Source organism: Erpetoichthys calabaricus, chromosome 11, assembly GCF_900747795.2.
Source record: "Erpetoichthys calabaricus chromosome 11, fErpCal1.3, whole genome shotgun sequence".
NCBI classification, from domain to species: domain Eukaryota; kingdom Metazoa; phylum Chordata; class Cladistia; order Polypteriformes; family Polypteridae; genus Erpetoichthys; species Erpetoichthys calabaricus.
The window spans coordinates 53,304,875-53,319,962 of NC_041404.2; the positions used below are offsets into that span (position 1 = coordinate 53,304,875).

At 42.4% G+C, this 15,088-nt stretch overlaps 1 protein-coding gene across 1 annotated transcript in view; it reads right to left on the reverse strand.

Moving 5' to 3' along the window:
* Positions 1 to 15,088, reverse strand: part of itk (IL2 inducible T cell kinase) — a 105,891-nt gene that overhangs the window by 19,368 nt on the left and 71,435 nt on the right. Inside the window, exons 10-12 of the mRNA XM_028813088.2 lie at positions 12,202 to 12,344; positions 7,650 to 7,724; positions 5,130 to 5,301 (exon numbers count right to left, since the gene is read on the reverse strand). Of these exons, the coding sequence (XP_028668921.1) occupies positions 5,130 to 5,301; positions 7,650 to 7,724; positions 12,202 to 12,344 (390 nt within the window). The remainder of the gene's footprint in view (positions 1 to 5,129; positions 5,302 to 7,649; positions 7,725 to 12,201; positions 12,345 to 15,088) is intronic.

Sequence of the window (15,088 nt, forward strand, 5' to 3'; positions counted from 1 at the left end):
TATATATATTTACAGTATATATATATATATATATATATACACTAGCCATGTGCGGCCAACTACGTTGCGCGTGTTAAAGTTGTCTGTGAAGGGCTCCCTGTTTAAACGCAGCTGCCAGTCATGAACTGGGCCCTTCGTCGCACAGCATTATGATTTTTTATAAGGGAAACAAAATTACAAAACAAAACCCTTGGACATTGATTCGATAGTAACGGCCTACTCGGAATCACTGTCCGAATAGTAATTATGTGGTGGTGTAGGAGCATTTCTGCTTCTCTCCGTTCACAGTCCGTCTCGTTTTCATGACGCTGTCGTTTCCTCTCACGATCTCTTCTCAACCTTTCTCCAATCTCGCAGGTTGCTTTGTGGCAATCCAAAGAGTAAGGAAGAACCAATGCTTCTTTCTTGAACTCCAAACGCCGACTGATGGAAAATCACAGAAGTGTGCCCGACTTATATACTCTGACTGCCGACTCCAAGAAGTGGGTGGACATTCGATTTGGACGAAGTGCTGCCAACGACGGTCGATAGAAACACAAAAAACCACAGTCTCGACAACGAAGCAGGTGTCGACGCCAGATCTAAACACAAAGCACGGTGTCAACGCCAGATCTAAACACAAAGAGTGCTATCGACAGTGTTTGTAAACAAAAGTAACAAGCAAGGTGTTGTGTATTCAACAAGTACAAACAGCACGTAGTCTCCTTTAGTTCAATCCTCTTTAATCACCACACTCCAACCTCATCCAACGATCCTCCCCCTCACTTCCTCTCCTCCTCCATCACTACTGCCCTTTACTGAACACAGCAGGAACACCACACAAGGCAGTGAAATCGCGGACAAACAAAGATCAAGATCCAAATGAAGATTATATATAAAGATATATATATATATATATATATATATATATATATACTATATATATATATATATATATATATATATATATATATATATATATATTCACGGCATTCGTAGTCTGTGTCACAATCTGATTGTATGGGTGATTGCTGGCCAACCACAAGCGTTACCTGGTAGGTAACCACCCATACAATCAGATTGTGACACAGACTACGAATGGCGTGAATGTAATTACCCCCGATCTACATGCTGTCAAATAAACGAACCACACGCCGTGGCGCAACGTTAGGGGCATCGCCTCTGGCGCTGACATCCGAGGTTCGATTCCGGAGAGGGAGTGCAGTAGAGTGTGTACACCTGATGAGCCCAGAATGAGGGCGAAACACGTGTCGCGTACTCTTTGCATTTATTTGACAGTAAACTATTTCAACCATATATATATATATATATATATATATATATATATATATATATATATATATATATATATATATATATATATATATATATATACACTGTATATACTGCTCAAAATAATTAAAGGAACACTTCTGAATGAGAGTGGAGCATCAAGTCAATGACACTTGTGGGCTATTGATCTGGTCAGTTCAGTAGCAGAGGGGCTTGTTCATCAGTTTCAGCTGCTTTGGTGCACTAGAGGGGCCACAATGAGATGACCCCCAAAACAGAAATGAATGGTTTCACAGGTGGAGGGAGGCCACGGACATTTTTCCCTCCTCATCTGTTTTGTCACTCGTTTTGCATTTGGCTATGGTCAGTGTCACTGACCATGAGGCTATACCTGGACCCTACAGAGGTGGCACAGGTAGTCCAACTTCTCCAGGATGGCACCTCAATATGTGGCATTGCCAGAAGGTTTGCTGTGTCTCCCAGCACAGTCTCAAGGGCATGGAGGAGATTCCAGGAGACAGGAAGTTACTCAAGGAGAGCTGGACAGGGCCACTCATAGAAGGTCCTTAACCCATCAGCAGGACTGACCGCTATCTGCTCCTTTGGGCAAGGAGGAACAGGATGAGCACTACCAGAGCCTACAAAATGACCTCCAGCAGGCAGGCCACTGGTGTGAATGTCTCTGAGCAAACAGTCAGTGATGGGTAAATTTCACACTAACATTAGGAAGTTTGTCTTCACACTGAGAACCACAGACACTTAGAATAAGTGACCAAGCAGTGTGGTGGACAGGAGGATTTTAGGGACATTCAGAACTCAACTTGATGTTTTTGTAGAAGAATTAAGTAGATAGGATTGGCAAGCTTTGTTGGGCTGAATGGCCTGTTCTCATCCTGATTGTTCTAATGTTCTAACAAGTAGCAGGGATGTTCTAATCACAATGTTAGCAGTGTTTTAGATACATATATGTCTTTATATATAATACACTACCATGGCTGTTCGTTTGTCTGGCCCCTTACTTCCAGTGAAGAGTAAGACCAAGACATTTTGGACCACGCTATGCTTCTAACTTTGTGGAAACAGTTTGGGGAAGGCCCTTTTGTATCCCAGCATGACTGTGCCCCAAGTGCACAAAGCAAAGTCCGTAAAGACAGGGTGGGGATGAGTTTAGTGTGGAAGAACTTGACTGGCATGCACAGAGCCCTCACATCAACCCCATCATCCAACACCTTTGGGATGAACTGGAGTGGAGATTGCGAGGCAGGCCTTCTCGTCCAACATCAGTGCCTGACCTCATAAATGCTGGATGAATGGGCACAAATTCCAACAGAAACACTGGATGCTGTTTTAATTGCAAATGGGTGGGGGGGCAACTCCATATTAAAGTCTATGGATTTGAATGCAATGTCATTTAAGTCCCTGTTGGTGTAATAGTCAGGCATCCTAATACTTTTGTCCATATAGTGTAGTTTGCACAGTGCCTTTGCCATCGTTAATTGGCTTTTTAAAATTTCCTAAGCCCCCTTGTGCATAACTGATGAATGAATAAAATAAATGAACTCTAAAATAAGTCTAAGTACTTTGCTGAAGTTTTTCCTTCTGTCATTGCATCTATTTATAACAGCCTGCCATTCCATCACAGTTGTTTCTCAGTCCGGTTATGGGATGGATGTGGAGGTGGGTGCGCTCCTAACAAGTACTTGAGGGTCCACATTACTGACAGGTTGGACTGGTCTGGTAACACAGAGAAACTGTAGAAGAAAGGGCAGAGCCGACTCAGTTCTTTTAGGTGACTGCCATTCCTTTCATATGGGTGGTGACATCCGTCACATCTTCTACAACCCTCATGATGGTCAGCACAATTTTCTATGCTATGGTGTGCTGGGCTGGTAACATCATTTCAAGAGAAGACCACCTAATCATCAAACATCTATTTGTAACAACGTGCAAGTCTGTCACAGTAGTTTCTCAACAATGTGGCACCTCTTGTCTGGCACACATTGTTGCACCCATACAGTCATATGAAAAAGTTTGGGAACCCCTCTTAATTCTTTGGATTTTTGTTTCTAATTGGCTGAACTTCCTTTTAATATCTGACATGCCTTATGAACACAGTAGTATTTCAGCAGTGACATTAAGTTTATTGGATTAACAGAAAATATACAATATGCACCATAACAAAATTAGACAGGTGCATAAATGTGGGCACCCCAACAGAGATATGACATCAATACTTAGTTGAGCCTCCTTTTGCTAATCTAACAGCCTCTAGAGTCTAGAGTCTAGAGTCTAGACGCTGTCCTCCTATAGCCTTTGATGAGTGTCTGATTCTGGATGGAGGTATTGTTGACCATTCTTCATACAAAATCTCTCCAGTTCAGTTCAATTAGATGGACAGCCTGCTTCAAATCATCCCATAGATTTTCAATGATATTCAAGTCAGGGGACTGTAACGGCCATTCCAGATTATTGTACTTCTCCCTCTGCATGAATGCCTTTGTAGATTTCCAACTGTGTTTTGCGTCATTGTCTTGTTGGAATATCCAACCCCTGCGTAACTTCAACTTTGTGACTGATGCTTGAACATTATCCTGAAGAATTTGTTGATATTGGGTTGAATTCATCAGACCCTCAACTTTAACAAGGTCCCCAGTCCCTGAACTGGCCACACAGCCCCACAGCATGATGGAACCTCCACCAAATGTGACAGTAGGTAGCAGATGTTTTTCTTGGAATGCAGTGTTCTTCTTCCGCCATGCAAAGCATTTTTTGTTCTGACCAAATAACTCCATTTTTGTCTCATCATTCCAAAGCACTTTGTTCCAAAATGAATCTGGCTTGTCTAAATGAGCATTGGCATACAACAAGCAACTCTATTTGTGGTGTGAGTGCAGAAAGGGCTTCTTTCTCATCACCCTGCCATACAGATGTTCTTTGTGCAAATTGCGCTGAATTGTAGAACGATGTACAGATACACCATCAGCAGCAAGATGTTCTTGCAGGTCTTTGGAGGTGATCTGTGGGTTGTCTGTCACCATTCTCACAATCCTGCTCATATGCTGCTCCTGTATTTGTCTTGGCCTGCCAGACCTGCTGGATTTAACAGCCACTGTGCCTGTGGCCTTCCATTTCCTGATTCCATTCCTTACAGTTGAAACTGACAGTTTAAACCTCTGAGATGGCTTTTTGTAGCCTTCCCCTAAACCAGGAGACTCAACAATCTTTGTTTTCAGATCTTTGGAGAGTTTCTTTGAGGATCCCATGCTGTCGCTCTTCAGAGGAGAGTCAAAGGGAAGGAAGCACAACTTGTAATTGACCACCTTAAATACCTTTATATCTCATTATTGGACACACCTGTCTATGAAGTTCAAGGCTTAACGAGCTCATCACACCAAGTAATCAGCATTGAGCAGTGACAGGCATTCAAATCAGCACAATGACAAGGGGACCCACATTTGTGCACAGCCAGTTTTTCACATTTGATTTCATTTCATACAACTAAATACTGCGTCACTAAAAATCTTTGTTCGGAAAACACCGCAGTACTCAGATGTATCTAGGAAAAGATAGACATACCACTGTTATCTTTATTGTTGAAAGGAGAGTCAATTATAACGCAGGCTGAGAGGGGTTCCCAAACTTTTTCATATGACTGTATGTGCTGTCAGACAGCACCATTTTATTGTTCAACTTACAGTTACTGTTTTAATACAAATAAAAAAGACTCCCTCTCAACAATAAAATAAAAATCATTGCTGTATAATATCCTTGTCCCATGATCCACTGGCTGCTTTTTCTGGTTAGCAATTTCAACCAATACCCCTAAAATGAATTCCCAAGGCCCCTCAAAGACTCACATCATGATTTTAGCCTCTTCCCTGAAGTCCTCTTCGGACATTGCTCCTTCCTTTATCATCTTGATGGCTACTTTAGAGTTGCCATTCCAGTACCCAAGTTGAACCACGCCAAACTGGCCACTGCCCACCTCCTCAATGAAGTTCAGCTCTGAGGGTTCAATCTCCCATTTACCTGCCGAAAAAAAAAATAAAACATAAAAAGTTGATTTGAAATAAGTTACGATGATTGATTACTGAGCTAATCAACTAATCGCATTCTAAAATAACAGAACAACTATACAGGTAATTTATTTGTGAAAGAGTCAATAATTTGATAAATTACTTTTAACCACTCAAGTCAGTCCAATAATTAAGCAATTAAAGAAATGATCTGTGGTGGGTTGGCACCCTGCCCAGGATTGGTTCCTGCCTTGTGCCCTGTGTTGGCTGGGATTGGCTCCAGCAGATCCCCGTGACCCTGTGTTTGGATTCAGCGGGTTGGATAATGGATGGTTGGATGGAAGAAATGATGCTGTGAGGAATTCACCATCTCAATAAATGAATGTGAGGAACCAACTGGCGTTCCAACCTGGATGGATTCTGTTCCCTTATCTGGCCAGGAGGCCATGGGAAATAAAGGACAGCTGGGGAGTGGGTGACATTCCCCTGCCATATAAGGACGTGAACACAAGGAGACACTGTAGCAGCAGCTACACTGGGGTTGGTGTCCCCACAACTATGGAGGGACACTTGGATTGGGCTTGGATACCTGGAATGTCAGGACAGTGCGTGACTGCCAGCTATAGGCAGAACATTCCCCCATACACTAGATGACAGCTTCCCGTCTGGTAAGCACCAGTATGGTCGCCTGCAAGGCACCATGGGAGTTCTGGTCCCATGGTCCTGCCTTGCTCAGTTCTGTCTGTGTAGGCCACCAAGGAGGAACTGTTGGATAATGATGGCATGAGGACCATTGGGATCCTGCCTGACCCTTAAGTGCTTCCCAGGGACAACAGTTTAAGCACTGGAAGTACTTCCCAGGTCTGGAATGAAAATTAGCCTTCCACTCGACCCAGGGAGAGTACTAGTTGGATGTGGAGGAGAAGAAAAGAAAAGAAGTTGTGCTGTATGGCTGAGTTGTATTGAAGGTATTGTTTAAATTAAAAAGCATTTGAATTGAACTGGGACTGTTGTGGTGCACTTGTGTCTGGGGGTTTGGGGTGCTGGTATGCCCCCTAGTGGCAACACCACCAAATGTTCTTTACATGCTGCTTTACTTTGATAGATAGATAGATAGATATGAAATGTGCTATATGATAGATAGATAGATAGATAGATAGATAGATAGATAGATAGATAGATAGATAGATAGATAGATAGATAGATAGATAGATAGAGCTTCATTTGTCCACAGGAGGACATTTGACAAGAAAAAAATGAATTGAAATGATAACAAAATGTGTACAAAATGTGTAAAAAGTGATGGGGGCTTGAAATGGCAGTCATTTACTTCATTTTCCCTCCTAATTCTTTTAATTATTGAATGTAAATATTATATTATCATTTTTAATTAATTTCATTTTTCAGAGTTTTGTGGAAATGACTTGTTTTTATGAATTCTTCTTTAATTTTGATTAAATTATTTAATGTACCACGGTGGCGCAGTGGGTAGCGCTGCTGCCTCACAGTTAGGTGACCTGGGTTCGCTTCCCCCTGCATGGAGTTTGCATGTTCTCGTGTCTGTGTGGGTTTCCTCCCACAATCCAAAGACATGCAGGTTAGGTGGATTGGTGATTCTAAATTGGCCCTAGTGTGTGCTTGGTGTGTGGGTGTGTTTGTGTGTGTCCTGCGGTGGGTTGGCACCCTGCCTGGGATTGGTTCCTGCCTGGTGCCCTGTGTTGTCTGGGATTGGCTTCAGCGGATCCCCGTGACCCTGTGTTTGGATTCAGCGGGTTGGAAAATGGATGGATGAATTATCTCAGTCACTGGAGTTTTTGGCTTTTGCCTTCCCATCCAGAGACATTCGTGTTCTGCACACTTTATTCTGATGTGCATTTCATTTTGACAGGACACATCTGCCATTTCTTACCACTAATCCACACTCAGTAACCCATAATAACAGGTTACCATAGTCTGGTAGCACCTCTGGACCAGCCTCCCCTCAGCTGCTCCCCCTAGTGGCACCCACTGCCCTCTAAAACTACAACTCCCATGCAGCTCTGAGGGTGTCCAAGTGGCATGCTATGCAAGGTGGAAAACTGTCATCCCGCGTACAGGGGAATCCCATGGCCGTGAAAGGAGGTATCCCATAGTCCTATCCATTATCATCTCCTCCCAACAAGGAATGGGAATACACTCATCCATCCTTCTGAGATGCCCATCCATCCAGACAGATGATCCATTATGCTAACAGCGTGTTTATTTAAAGACATTATGTGTTTGCTTAATACTCACAATTGGGCTGTGTGTCCTCATCTTTGGGAATGTTATTGTCGTTTGAAATAGAAAAGAAACGAGCGTGAGCAGCGTGGTGTAACTTACCGTAACTGAAGCCGGCTGTAGCCGGGGCCTTTTCTCTGCCTCCTGAAACGGGGTGCCTTAGTCTGGTTATGAGACCTGTGAAGACATATATCAGAATATTGAAGACTTTGATCTGTAGTTTGGAGTTGTGGTCCTGAAAGTGTTTCAGAGAGAGAGAACCCTTCACCCAAAGACAAAGTAATGGCAGACCACATACAGCCACCAGTTACCAGTTTTTTTTTGTGTAATTCCGAGTTACGGTTTTCACATTTACTTTACAATACGTTGTCATGCATGGGTCATCGTCCATGTTTATCAGAGGTAAGCACTACCACCCTGGGACACAAGGGGGCACAATTGCTAAAATTATTTTCTCTTTTTCCACCCACGGCTCTGAGAAGATGCCCAGTGAGGGCAGCTGACTCTGCTTCTTCCAGTCCAAGAACTATAAGAGCAGGGTGGTCCGGGAAGAAGACATGTCACCTAGGTATGAGCAATGAGCTTGACAGAGCTCCGATCTAAAACCTTACTGCTGTAGTCAAATGGCAGAAACTGCTTTGTCTTCTATTTTGTGCCACCGTGTGCCTTTTTATTTTTGGGTTGAACTTATTGTTTCAGTAAACGGGGTGACCTGTTTGGCACCCCAACATTTCATTTCGATTTGTGCATTCCTCTTGGTTGACACCGTGTTTATATGAAAAATAATATAATTCTAAAACAATGTGGCTGGATTGATGTTTCAAAAACTGTGATTTCAGTCACAGAAAGCAGGAGACAGAGCTGGAGGTGGCAGATTTAAAGATGCTAAGATTGGCATTGGGTGTGACGAGGATGGACAAGATTAGAAATGAGGACATTAGAGGGTCAGCTCAAGTTGGGAGACAAAGTCAGAGAGGCGAGATTGCATTGGTTTGGACATGTGCAGAGGAGAGATGCTGGGTATATTGGGAGAAGGGTGCTAAGGATAGAGCTGCCAGGAAAGGGGAGAAGAGGAAGAGCTAAGAGAAGGTTTATGGATTTGGTGAGAGAGGACATGCAGGTGATGAGTGTGACAGAGCAAGATGTAGAGGACAGGAAGATATGGAAGAAGATGATCTGCTGTGGCAACCCCTAACGGGAGCAGCTGAAAGAAGAAGAAGATTATTTTATTTCAGTTAGTCTTCCCAGATACTTTAATAGTTTCGTTTAGTTTTAGTTTTTCATTTCGGTTTTGTTAATTATTTTATTTCAGTTTACGAAAATGTTTTTTTAATAATAGTTTCAGTTTTGATTTTAGTTTTCGTTAACTATAATAACCTTGTGAGCAAGGCCTTAAACCTGCAATTGCTCCAGGGGTGCTATACAATGGCTGACCCTGTGCTCTGACCCCAAGGGGTATGTGAAGATCAGCAAATTCCTAATACAAGCAATTGTACAAGGTGAAATAAAGAACAAAATAAATAAATAAAACTCTCAGCTGTGAAGAGAATGCTTTGGCAGAGTCACGCATGTGTGCCTGGGGGATCACCTCACTGCCTCCATCAAGGTAAGCAGTACCACGGTACATGCCGTCCATTGCATCATCACGCACACTGGTTATGTGTGAGCATGCGCTTGTGTTAGTTAGTTCTTGTGCCTGATACTTTCCTGAGCTTGCACATTGTCACATTTGTTTGATTATTTGTTAACCTTCTGTGTGTCTATTTTTATGTAAGTGACATATTTTGTTGTTAGTTCCATTAGAAATATAACACATTGTTTATTAGAACATTAGAACAATCTGGACGAGAACAGGCCATTCAGCCCAACAAAGTCCACCAGTCCTATCCACTTAATTCTTCTAAAATAACATCAAGTTGAGTTTTGAAAGTCTCTAAAGTCTTACTGTCCACTACACTACTTGGTCACTTATTCCATGTGTCTGTGGTTCTTTGTGTAAAGAAAAACTTCCTAATGTTTGTGTGAAATTTCCCCTTCACAAGTTTCCAACTGTGTCCCCGTGTTCTTGATGAACTCATTTTAAAGTCACCGTCTCGATCCACTGCACTAATTCCCTTCATAATTTTAAACACTTCACTCAGGTCTCCTCTTAATCTTCTTTTCCTTAAACTGTAATGGCTCAGCTCTTTTAATCTTTCCTCATAACTCATCACCTGTAGCCCTGGAATCAGCCCAGTCGCTCTTCTCTGGAACTTTTCTAGTGCTGCTATGTCCTTTTCGTAGGCCAAAACTACACACAGAACTCCAGATGAGGCCTCACCAATGTGTTATAAAGCTTGAGCAGAACCTCCTGTGACTTGTACTCCACGCATCAAGGCGCTATATAACCTGACATTCTGTTAGCCTTCTTAATGGCTTCTGAACACTGTCTCAGAGTTGACAGTGTAGAGTCCACTACGACTCCTAAGTCCTCCTCATAATGTGGAGTTTGATTTTCAGACCGCCCATTTTGTATTCAAACCTTGTATTTTTTTACTTCCTTATTGTTCCTTGATGTTTCCACGTCTCAGTAATAGTGCTTAGAGTTGACCGGGGCAGACCTGTAGCCCTGGAATCAGCCCAGTCGCTCTTCTCTGGACCTTCTGTAGTGTTGTTATGTCCTTTTTGTAGACCAAACCTGCCCCTAGTACTCCAGATGAGGTGTCACCAGTGTTTTATAAAGCTTGAGCAGAACCTCCTGTGACTTGTACTCCACGCATCAAGGCGCTATATAACCTGACATTCTGTTAGCCTTCTTAATGGCGTCTGAACACTGTCACTCACGTGCGCATCTTAGGCAGCTAAAGGGCCTGAATGAGGGTAATTCCACATCAGACCAGAGGGTGGCAGAGTGTACTGACCCTTTCTCTCTTTACACTGCATACCGATTACGGGAAATTAGATAGATAGATAGATAGATAGATAGATAGATAGATAGATAGATAGATAGATAGATAGATAGATAGATAGATAGATAGATAGATAGATAGATAGATAGATAGATAGATAGATAGATAGATTTTAGCATAGTAGGTAGGATAGTTAGAAAGATAGAGAGATAGATATGAAAGACACTATATAATAGATAGATAGATAGATAGATAGATAGATAGATAGATAGATAGATAGATAGATAGATAGATAGATAGATAGATAGATAGATAGATAGATAGATAGATAGATAGATAGATAGATAGATACTTTATTAATCCCAAGGGGAAATTCACATTGGAAATTCCACCTGGTTCTGAGGACGCCACTTCCTTTACCAGCCTTGGTGACGTCACTTCCAGTTCCAGTTGTTCTCCCCTCACCTGGAGAAAGCCATCAAACCTTTTTGATTTTGTCAGCGGTGAGTCACAGGCTAGTCAAGCTATGTCCGCCGGGACTGCCCCCCACCATGTAAATGAAGTCATGTCATGTGACTTGGTTGTCAGAAGTTACCTGGTCTAATGGGTGGCAGAACAGAGGGCCATCACATTATATTAGGTGCCCTTTGCATAGATGTTGGGAGAGGCCTACTGGAACTCTGCTGGCTTTCCTGATAGAGTCTGCTTTGTGCAGAATTGCCTGCCGGGGTGCAGGACAGTGGGATTCAGAATGAGGAGGAAGTGTGCCGGATGTCCTCAGAGGAGTACAAGACAATATGGCGGGATACAGAATGGTGTTTAGAGGTGCAGGACAGCGGAGTAGAGTGTAGGAAAAAGTGGGTAGTTTCGAGAAATATGGGTGCAGGAGAGTGGCGTGGAGAATGGTGGCATGAGGGAAGAGAATGGCAGTGTAAAGGTGCAAGATGTGAGGTTCCACAGCGCTGCAAGGAGAGTGCAGTAGAGTGAAAAAGAGTGTGGAAGGGGAGAGATGAGTGAGACTCTGAAGGGGGCGCATGGGAGCGAATGAAAATCCTGTGCACTACAGGAAATTTGAGCCAAGACCCATGATGCTCAAAATTTAGATGTTCGGTGGTCACATAGGTGGTCATACACCCAAACAGCTGTGCCATCTGTCCAGTCCTTTTCCCAGCTATCTGACCTGTGGAGGACCTATGTTTTTGAGGCCATGAAACTGTTATGGGGACCCCATCGTAAGCAGCAGCAGGGTCTGGGTAACCACTGTTATCTGCTTCAATGGGGTTGTTCCTTGACAGATCATCACAAATATTTAAAAAATGTCATCACTACACCTCAGATTTTGATAAAAAGTTGCTGTACTGAATTGCATTATTAAAATTATTTTTAAAAACTCCTTGTTATACAGTAAACATCTACATTTTTTAAGCAATGTGGACTAAAGTCACTTCTGGGGTCTGTCGAGGATTAAGAAATAAGCTTCATTCTACCCACGGGGCAGAATCCTCAGAGTGTTAAAATGGCACAATCCCCATGGCACCAAAGAATGGGCAGACCCCACATTTTAAATTTAAATTGAGAACCAGAGCTGGTGCCACCATTAAGGCAAACTGGGCGCAGATCATAAGGGGAGGAAAAAAAACAGACGCACGGGTTAACTACCCAACAGTCGGTTGGCGCACTAATAAGCTTGGCCTAGGGTGCAAAATGACCTAGCACTGGCACTGGACAGGAGCCAAACCGATTTGAAAGTCATCCGTGGTACTCACCTGCTGCATTGTGTTGATGGTAATGGATGAGATCTGGAATTGAGTTGAAGACATATCTCTCCGCCAAGTAATACTTGAGCTCATCCGTCAGCGTCTCCCGGATGTGATAATGCTTCACTTTTGGGTGGTTTTCTCCTGTTGAGCTAAACAAATAAAATAAAATAATGAAAAAAAAAGAGGGGCGCATGAAAGGCTGGAGTTAATGATCGTGACTCTCCTATATATGCAGTCATATGAAAAACTTTGGGAGCCCCTCTCAGCCTCTCCTTTCAACAAAACAGATAACAGTGGTCTGTCTTTCATTTCCTAGGAACATCTGAGTACTGCGGTGTTTTCCAAACAAAGATTTTTAGTGACGCAGTATTTAGTTGTATGAAATTAAATCAAATGTGAAAAACTGGCTGTGCACAAATGTGGGTCCCCTTGTCATTGTGCTGATTTGAATGCCTGTCACTGCTCAATGCTGATTACTTGGTGTGATGAGCTCATTAAGCCTTGACCTTCATAGACAGGTGTGTCCATCATGAGATATAAAGGTATTTAAGGTGGTCAATTACAAGTTGGGCTTCCTTCCCTTTGACTCTCCTCTGAAAAGTGACAGCATGGGATCATCAAAGCAACTCTCCAAAGATTTGAGAACAAAGATTGTTGAGTCTCCTGGTTTAGGGGAAGGCTACAAAAAGCCATCTCAGAGGTTTAAACTGTCAGTTTCAACTGTGAGGAATGGAATCAGGAAATGGAAGGCCACAGGCACAGTTGCTGTTAAACCCAGCAGGTCTGACAGGCCAAGAAAAATACAGGAGCGGCATATGAGCAGGATTGTGAGAATGGTGACAGACAACCCACAGATCACCTCCAAAGACGTGCAAGAACATCTTGCTGCAGATGGTGTATCTGTACATTGTTCTACAATTCAGCACAATTTGCACAAAGAACATCTGTATGGCAGGGTGATGAGAAAGAAGCCCTTTCTGCACTCACACCACAAACAGAGTCGCTTGTTGTATGCCAATGCTCATTTAGACAAGCCAGATTCATTTTGGATCAAAGTGCTTTGGACTGATGAGATAAAAATTGACTTATTTGGTCAGAACAAAAAGCGCTTTGCATGGTGGAAGAAGAACACTGCATTCCAAGAAAAAACACCTGCGACCTACTGTCACATTTGGTGGAGGTTCCATCATGCTGTGGGGTTGTGTGGCTAGTTCAGGGACTGGGGTCCTTGTTAAAGTCGAGGGTCAGATGAATTCAACCCAATATCAAGAAATTCTTCAGGATAATGTTCAAGCATCAGTCACAAAGTTGAAGTTACGCAGGGGTTGGATATTCCAACAAGACAATGACCCAAAACACAGTTGGAAATCTACAAAGGCATTCATGCAGAGGGAGAAGTACAATGTTCTGGAATGGCCGTCACAGTCCCCTGACTTGAAGATCATTGAAAATCTATGGGATGATTTGAAGCAGGCTGTCCAGGCTCGGCAGCCATCAAATTGAACTGAACTGGAGAGATTTTGTATGAAGAATGGTCAACAATACCTCCATCCAGAATCCAGACACTCATCAGAGGCTATAGGAGGACAGCGTCTAGAGGCTGTTAGATTAGCAAAAGGAGGCTCAACTAAGTATTGATGTCATATCTCTGTTGGGGGGCCCACATTTATGCACCTGTCTAATTTTGTTATGATGCATATTGCATATTTTCTGTTAACCCAATAAACTTAATGTCACTGCTGAAATACTACTGTCTCCATAAGGCATGTCATATATTAAAAGGAAGTTCAGCCAATGAGAAACAAAAATCCAAAGAATTAACAGGGGTTCCCAAACTTTTTCATATGACTCGCTTTACTCTCTCTCTATATATATATATACAATCCTAAGCCTAAAAGTGCAACGATTTAATGTGACATTTTTTGTCATGGTCTTATTTTAAAACCTACATATATATGTTTGGTATCATTCTTTTCAGAATTTATCGAACGTTAATGTGATGTTAATTACAATTATAAACTAAAAAATATCGAGAACTCACATTCCACGAGATGAGACTTTGTGCCAAGAGATTTAACCATACCTGAGGCTGGAAATAAAAGACAAAGAGCAGATGACAAAGACAGCTGCTCTACAGGCTTTTAAATGTTCGAAGTATGGCATGAGATGCAGATCACACGGCACGGCAGCAGTAGCCACAAGCCAGCAGCTGATCGAGCAAAGATGATGTAAAAGAAAACTGTATTTGTTTCCCATTGTATCACCATTTAAGAGGGGGTTTAGGAGGAGTAACCGCATCTCCTTGGGGTGCGTTCAATTCCCCTTTTCACAACGCGAGCGGCAGAGATGCAAAGTGGCTGGCGACTGAAGCAAGTAGGGGGCAAACCCTCTATAAATAATAATCTTTCTTTTGTATATTTACAGATTTTACTAATATTCTGGCCGCAACTAGGGGTTGGGTGCCAAAGGTGCCAGGGGGGCTTGCCTCCTGGTATATATAGTATATATGTATATGTAGAGTATATTCATGCATGGGTGCCTGAGGATCACCTTCATGACTCAATTGAGGTACAGTGGGTGGAAATAAGCATTTGATACCCTGCTGAATTTGTAAGTTTGCTTGTTTACAAAGAAATGAACAGTCTCAAATTTTTATGGTAGTTTCATTTTAATGGAAAGAGACAGAGAATATCAATTAAAAATGCAGAAAAAACACATTACATAAAAAGTTATAAACTGATTTGCATGTCATTGAGAGAAGTAAGGATTTGATCCCCTACAACCCAGCCAGAATTCTGTCTCCCACAGATTGTCCATTGCAATCAATCAATCAATGACAGATACTCCTGATCTCAACTCGCTATGTGTATAATACACACCTGTCCACAGAATC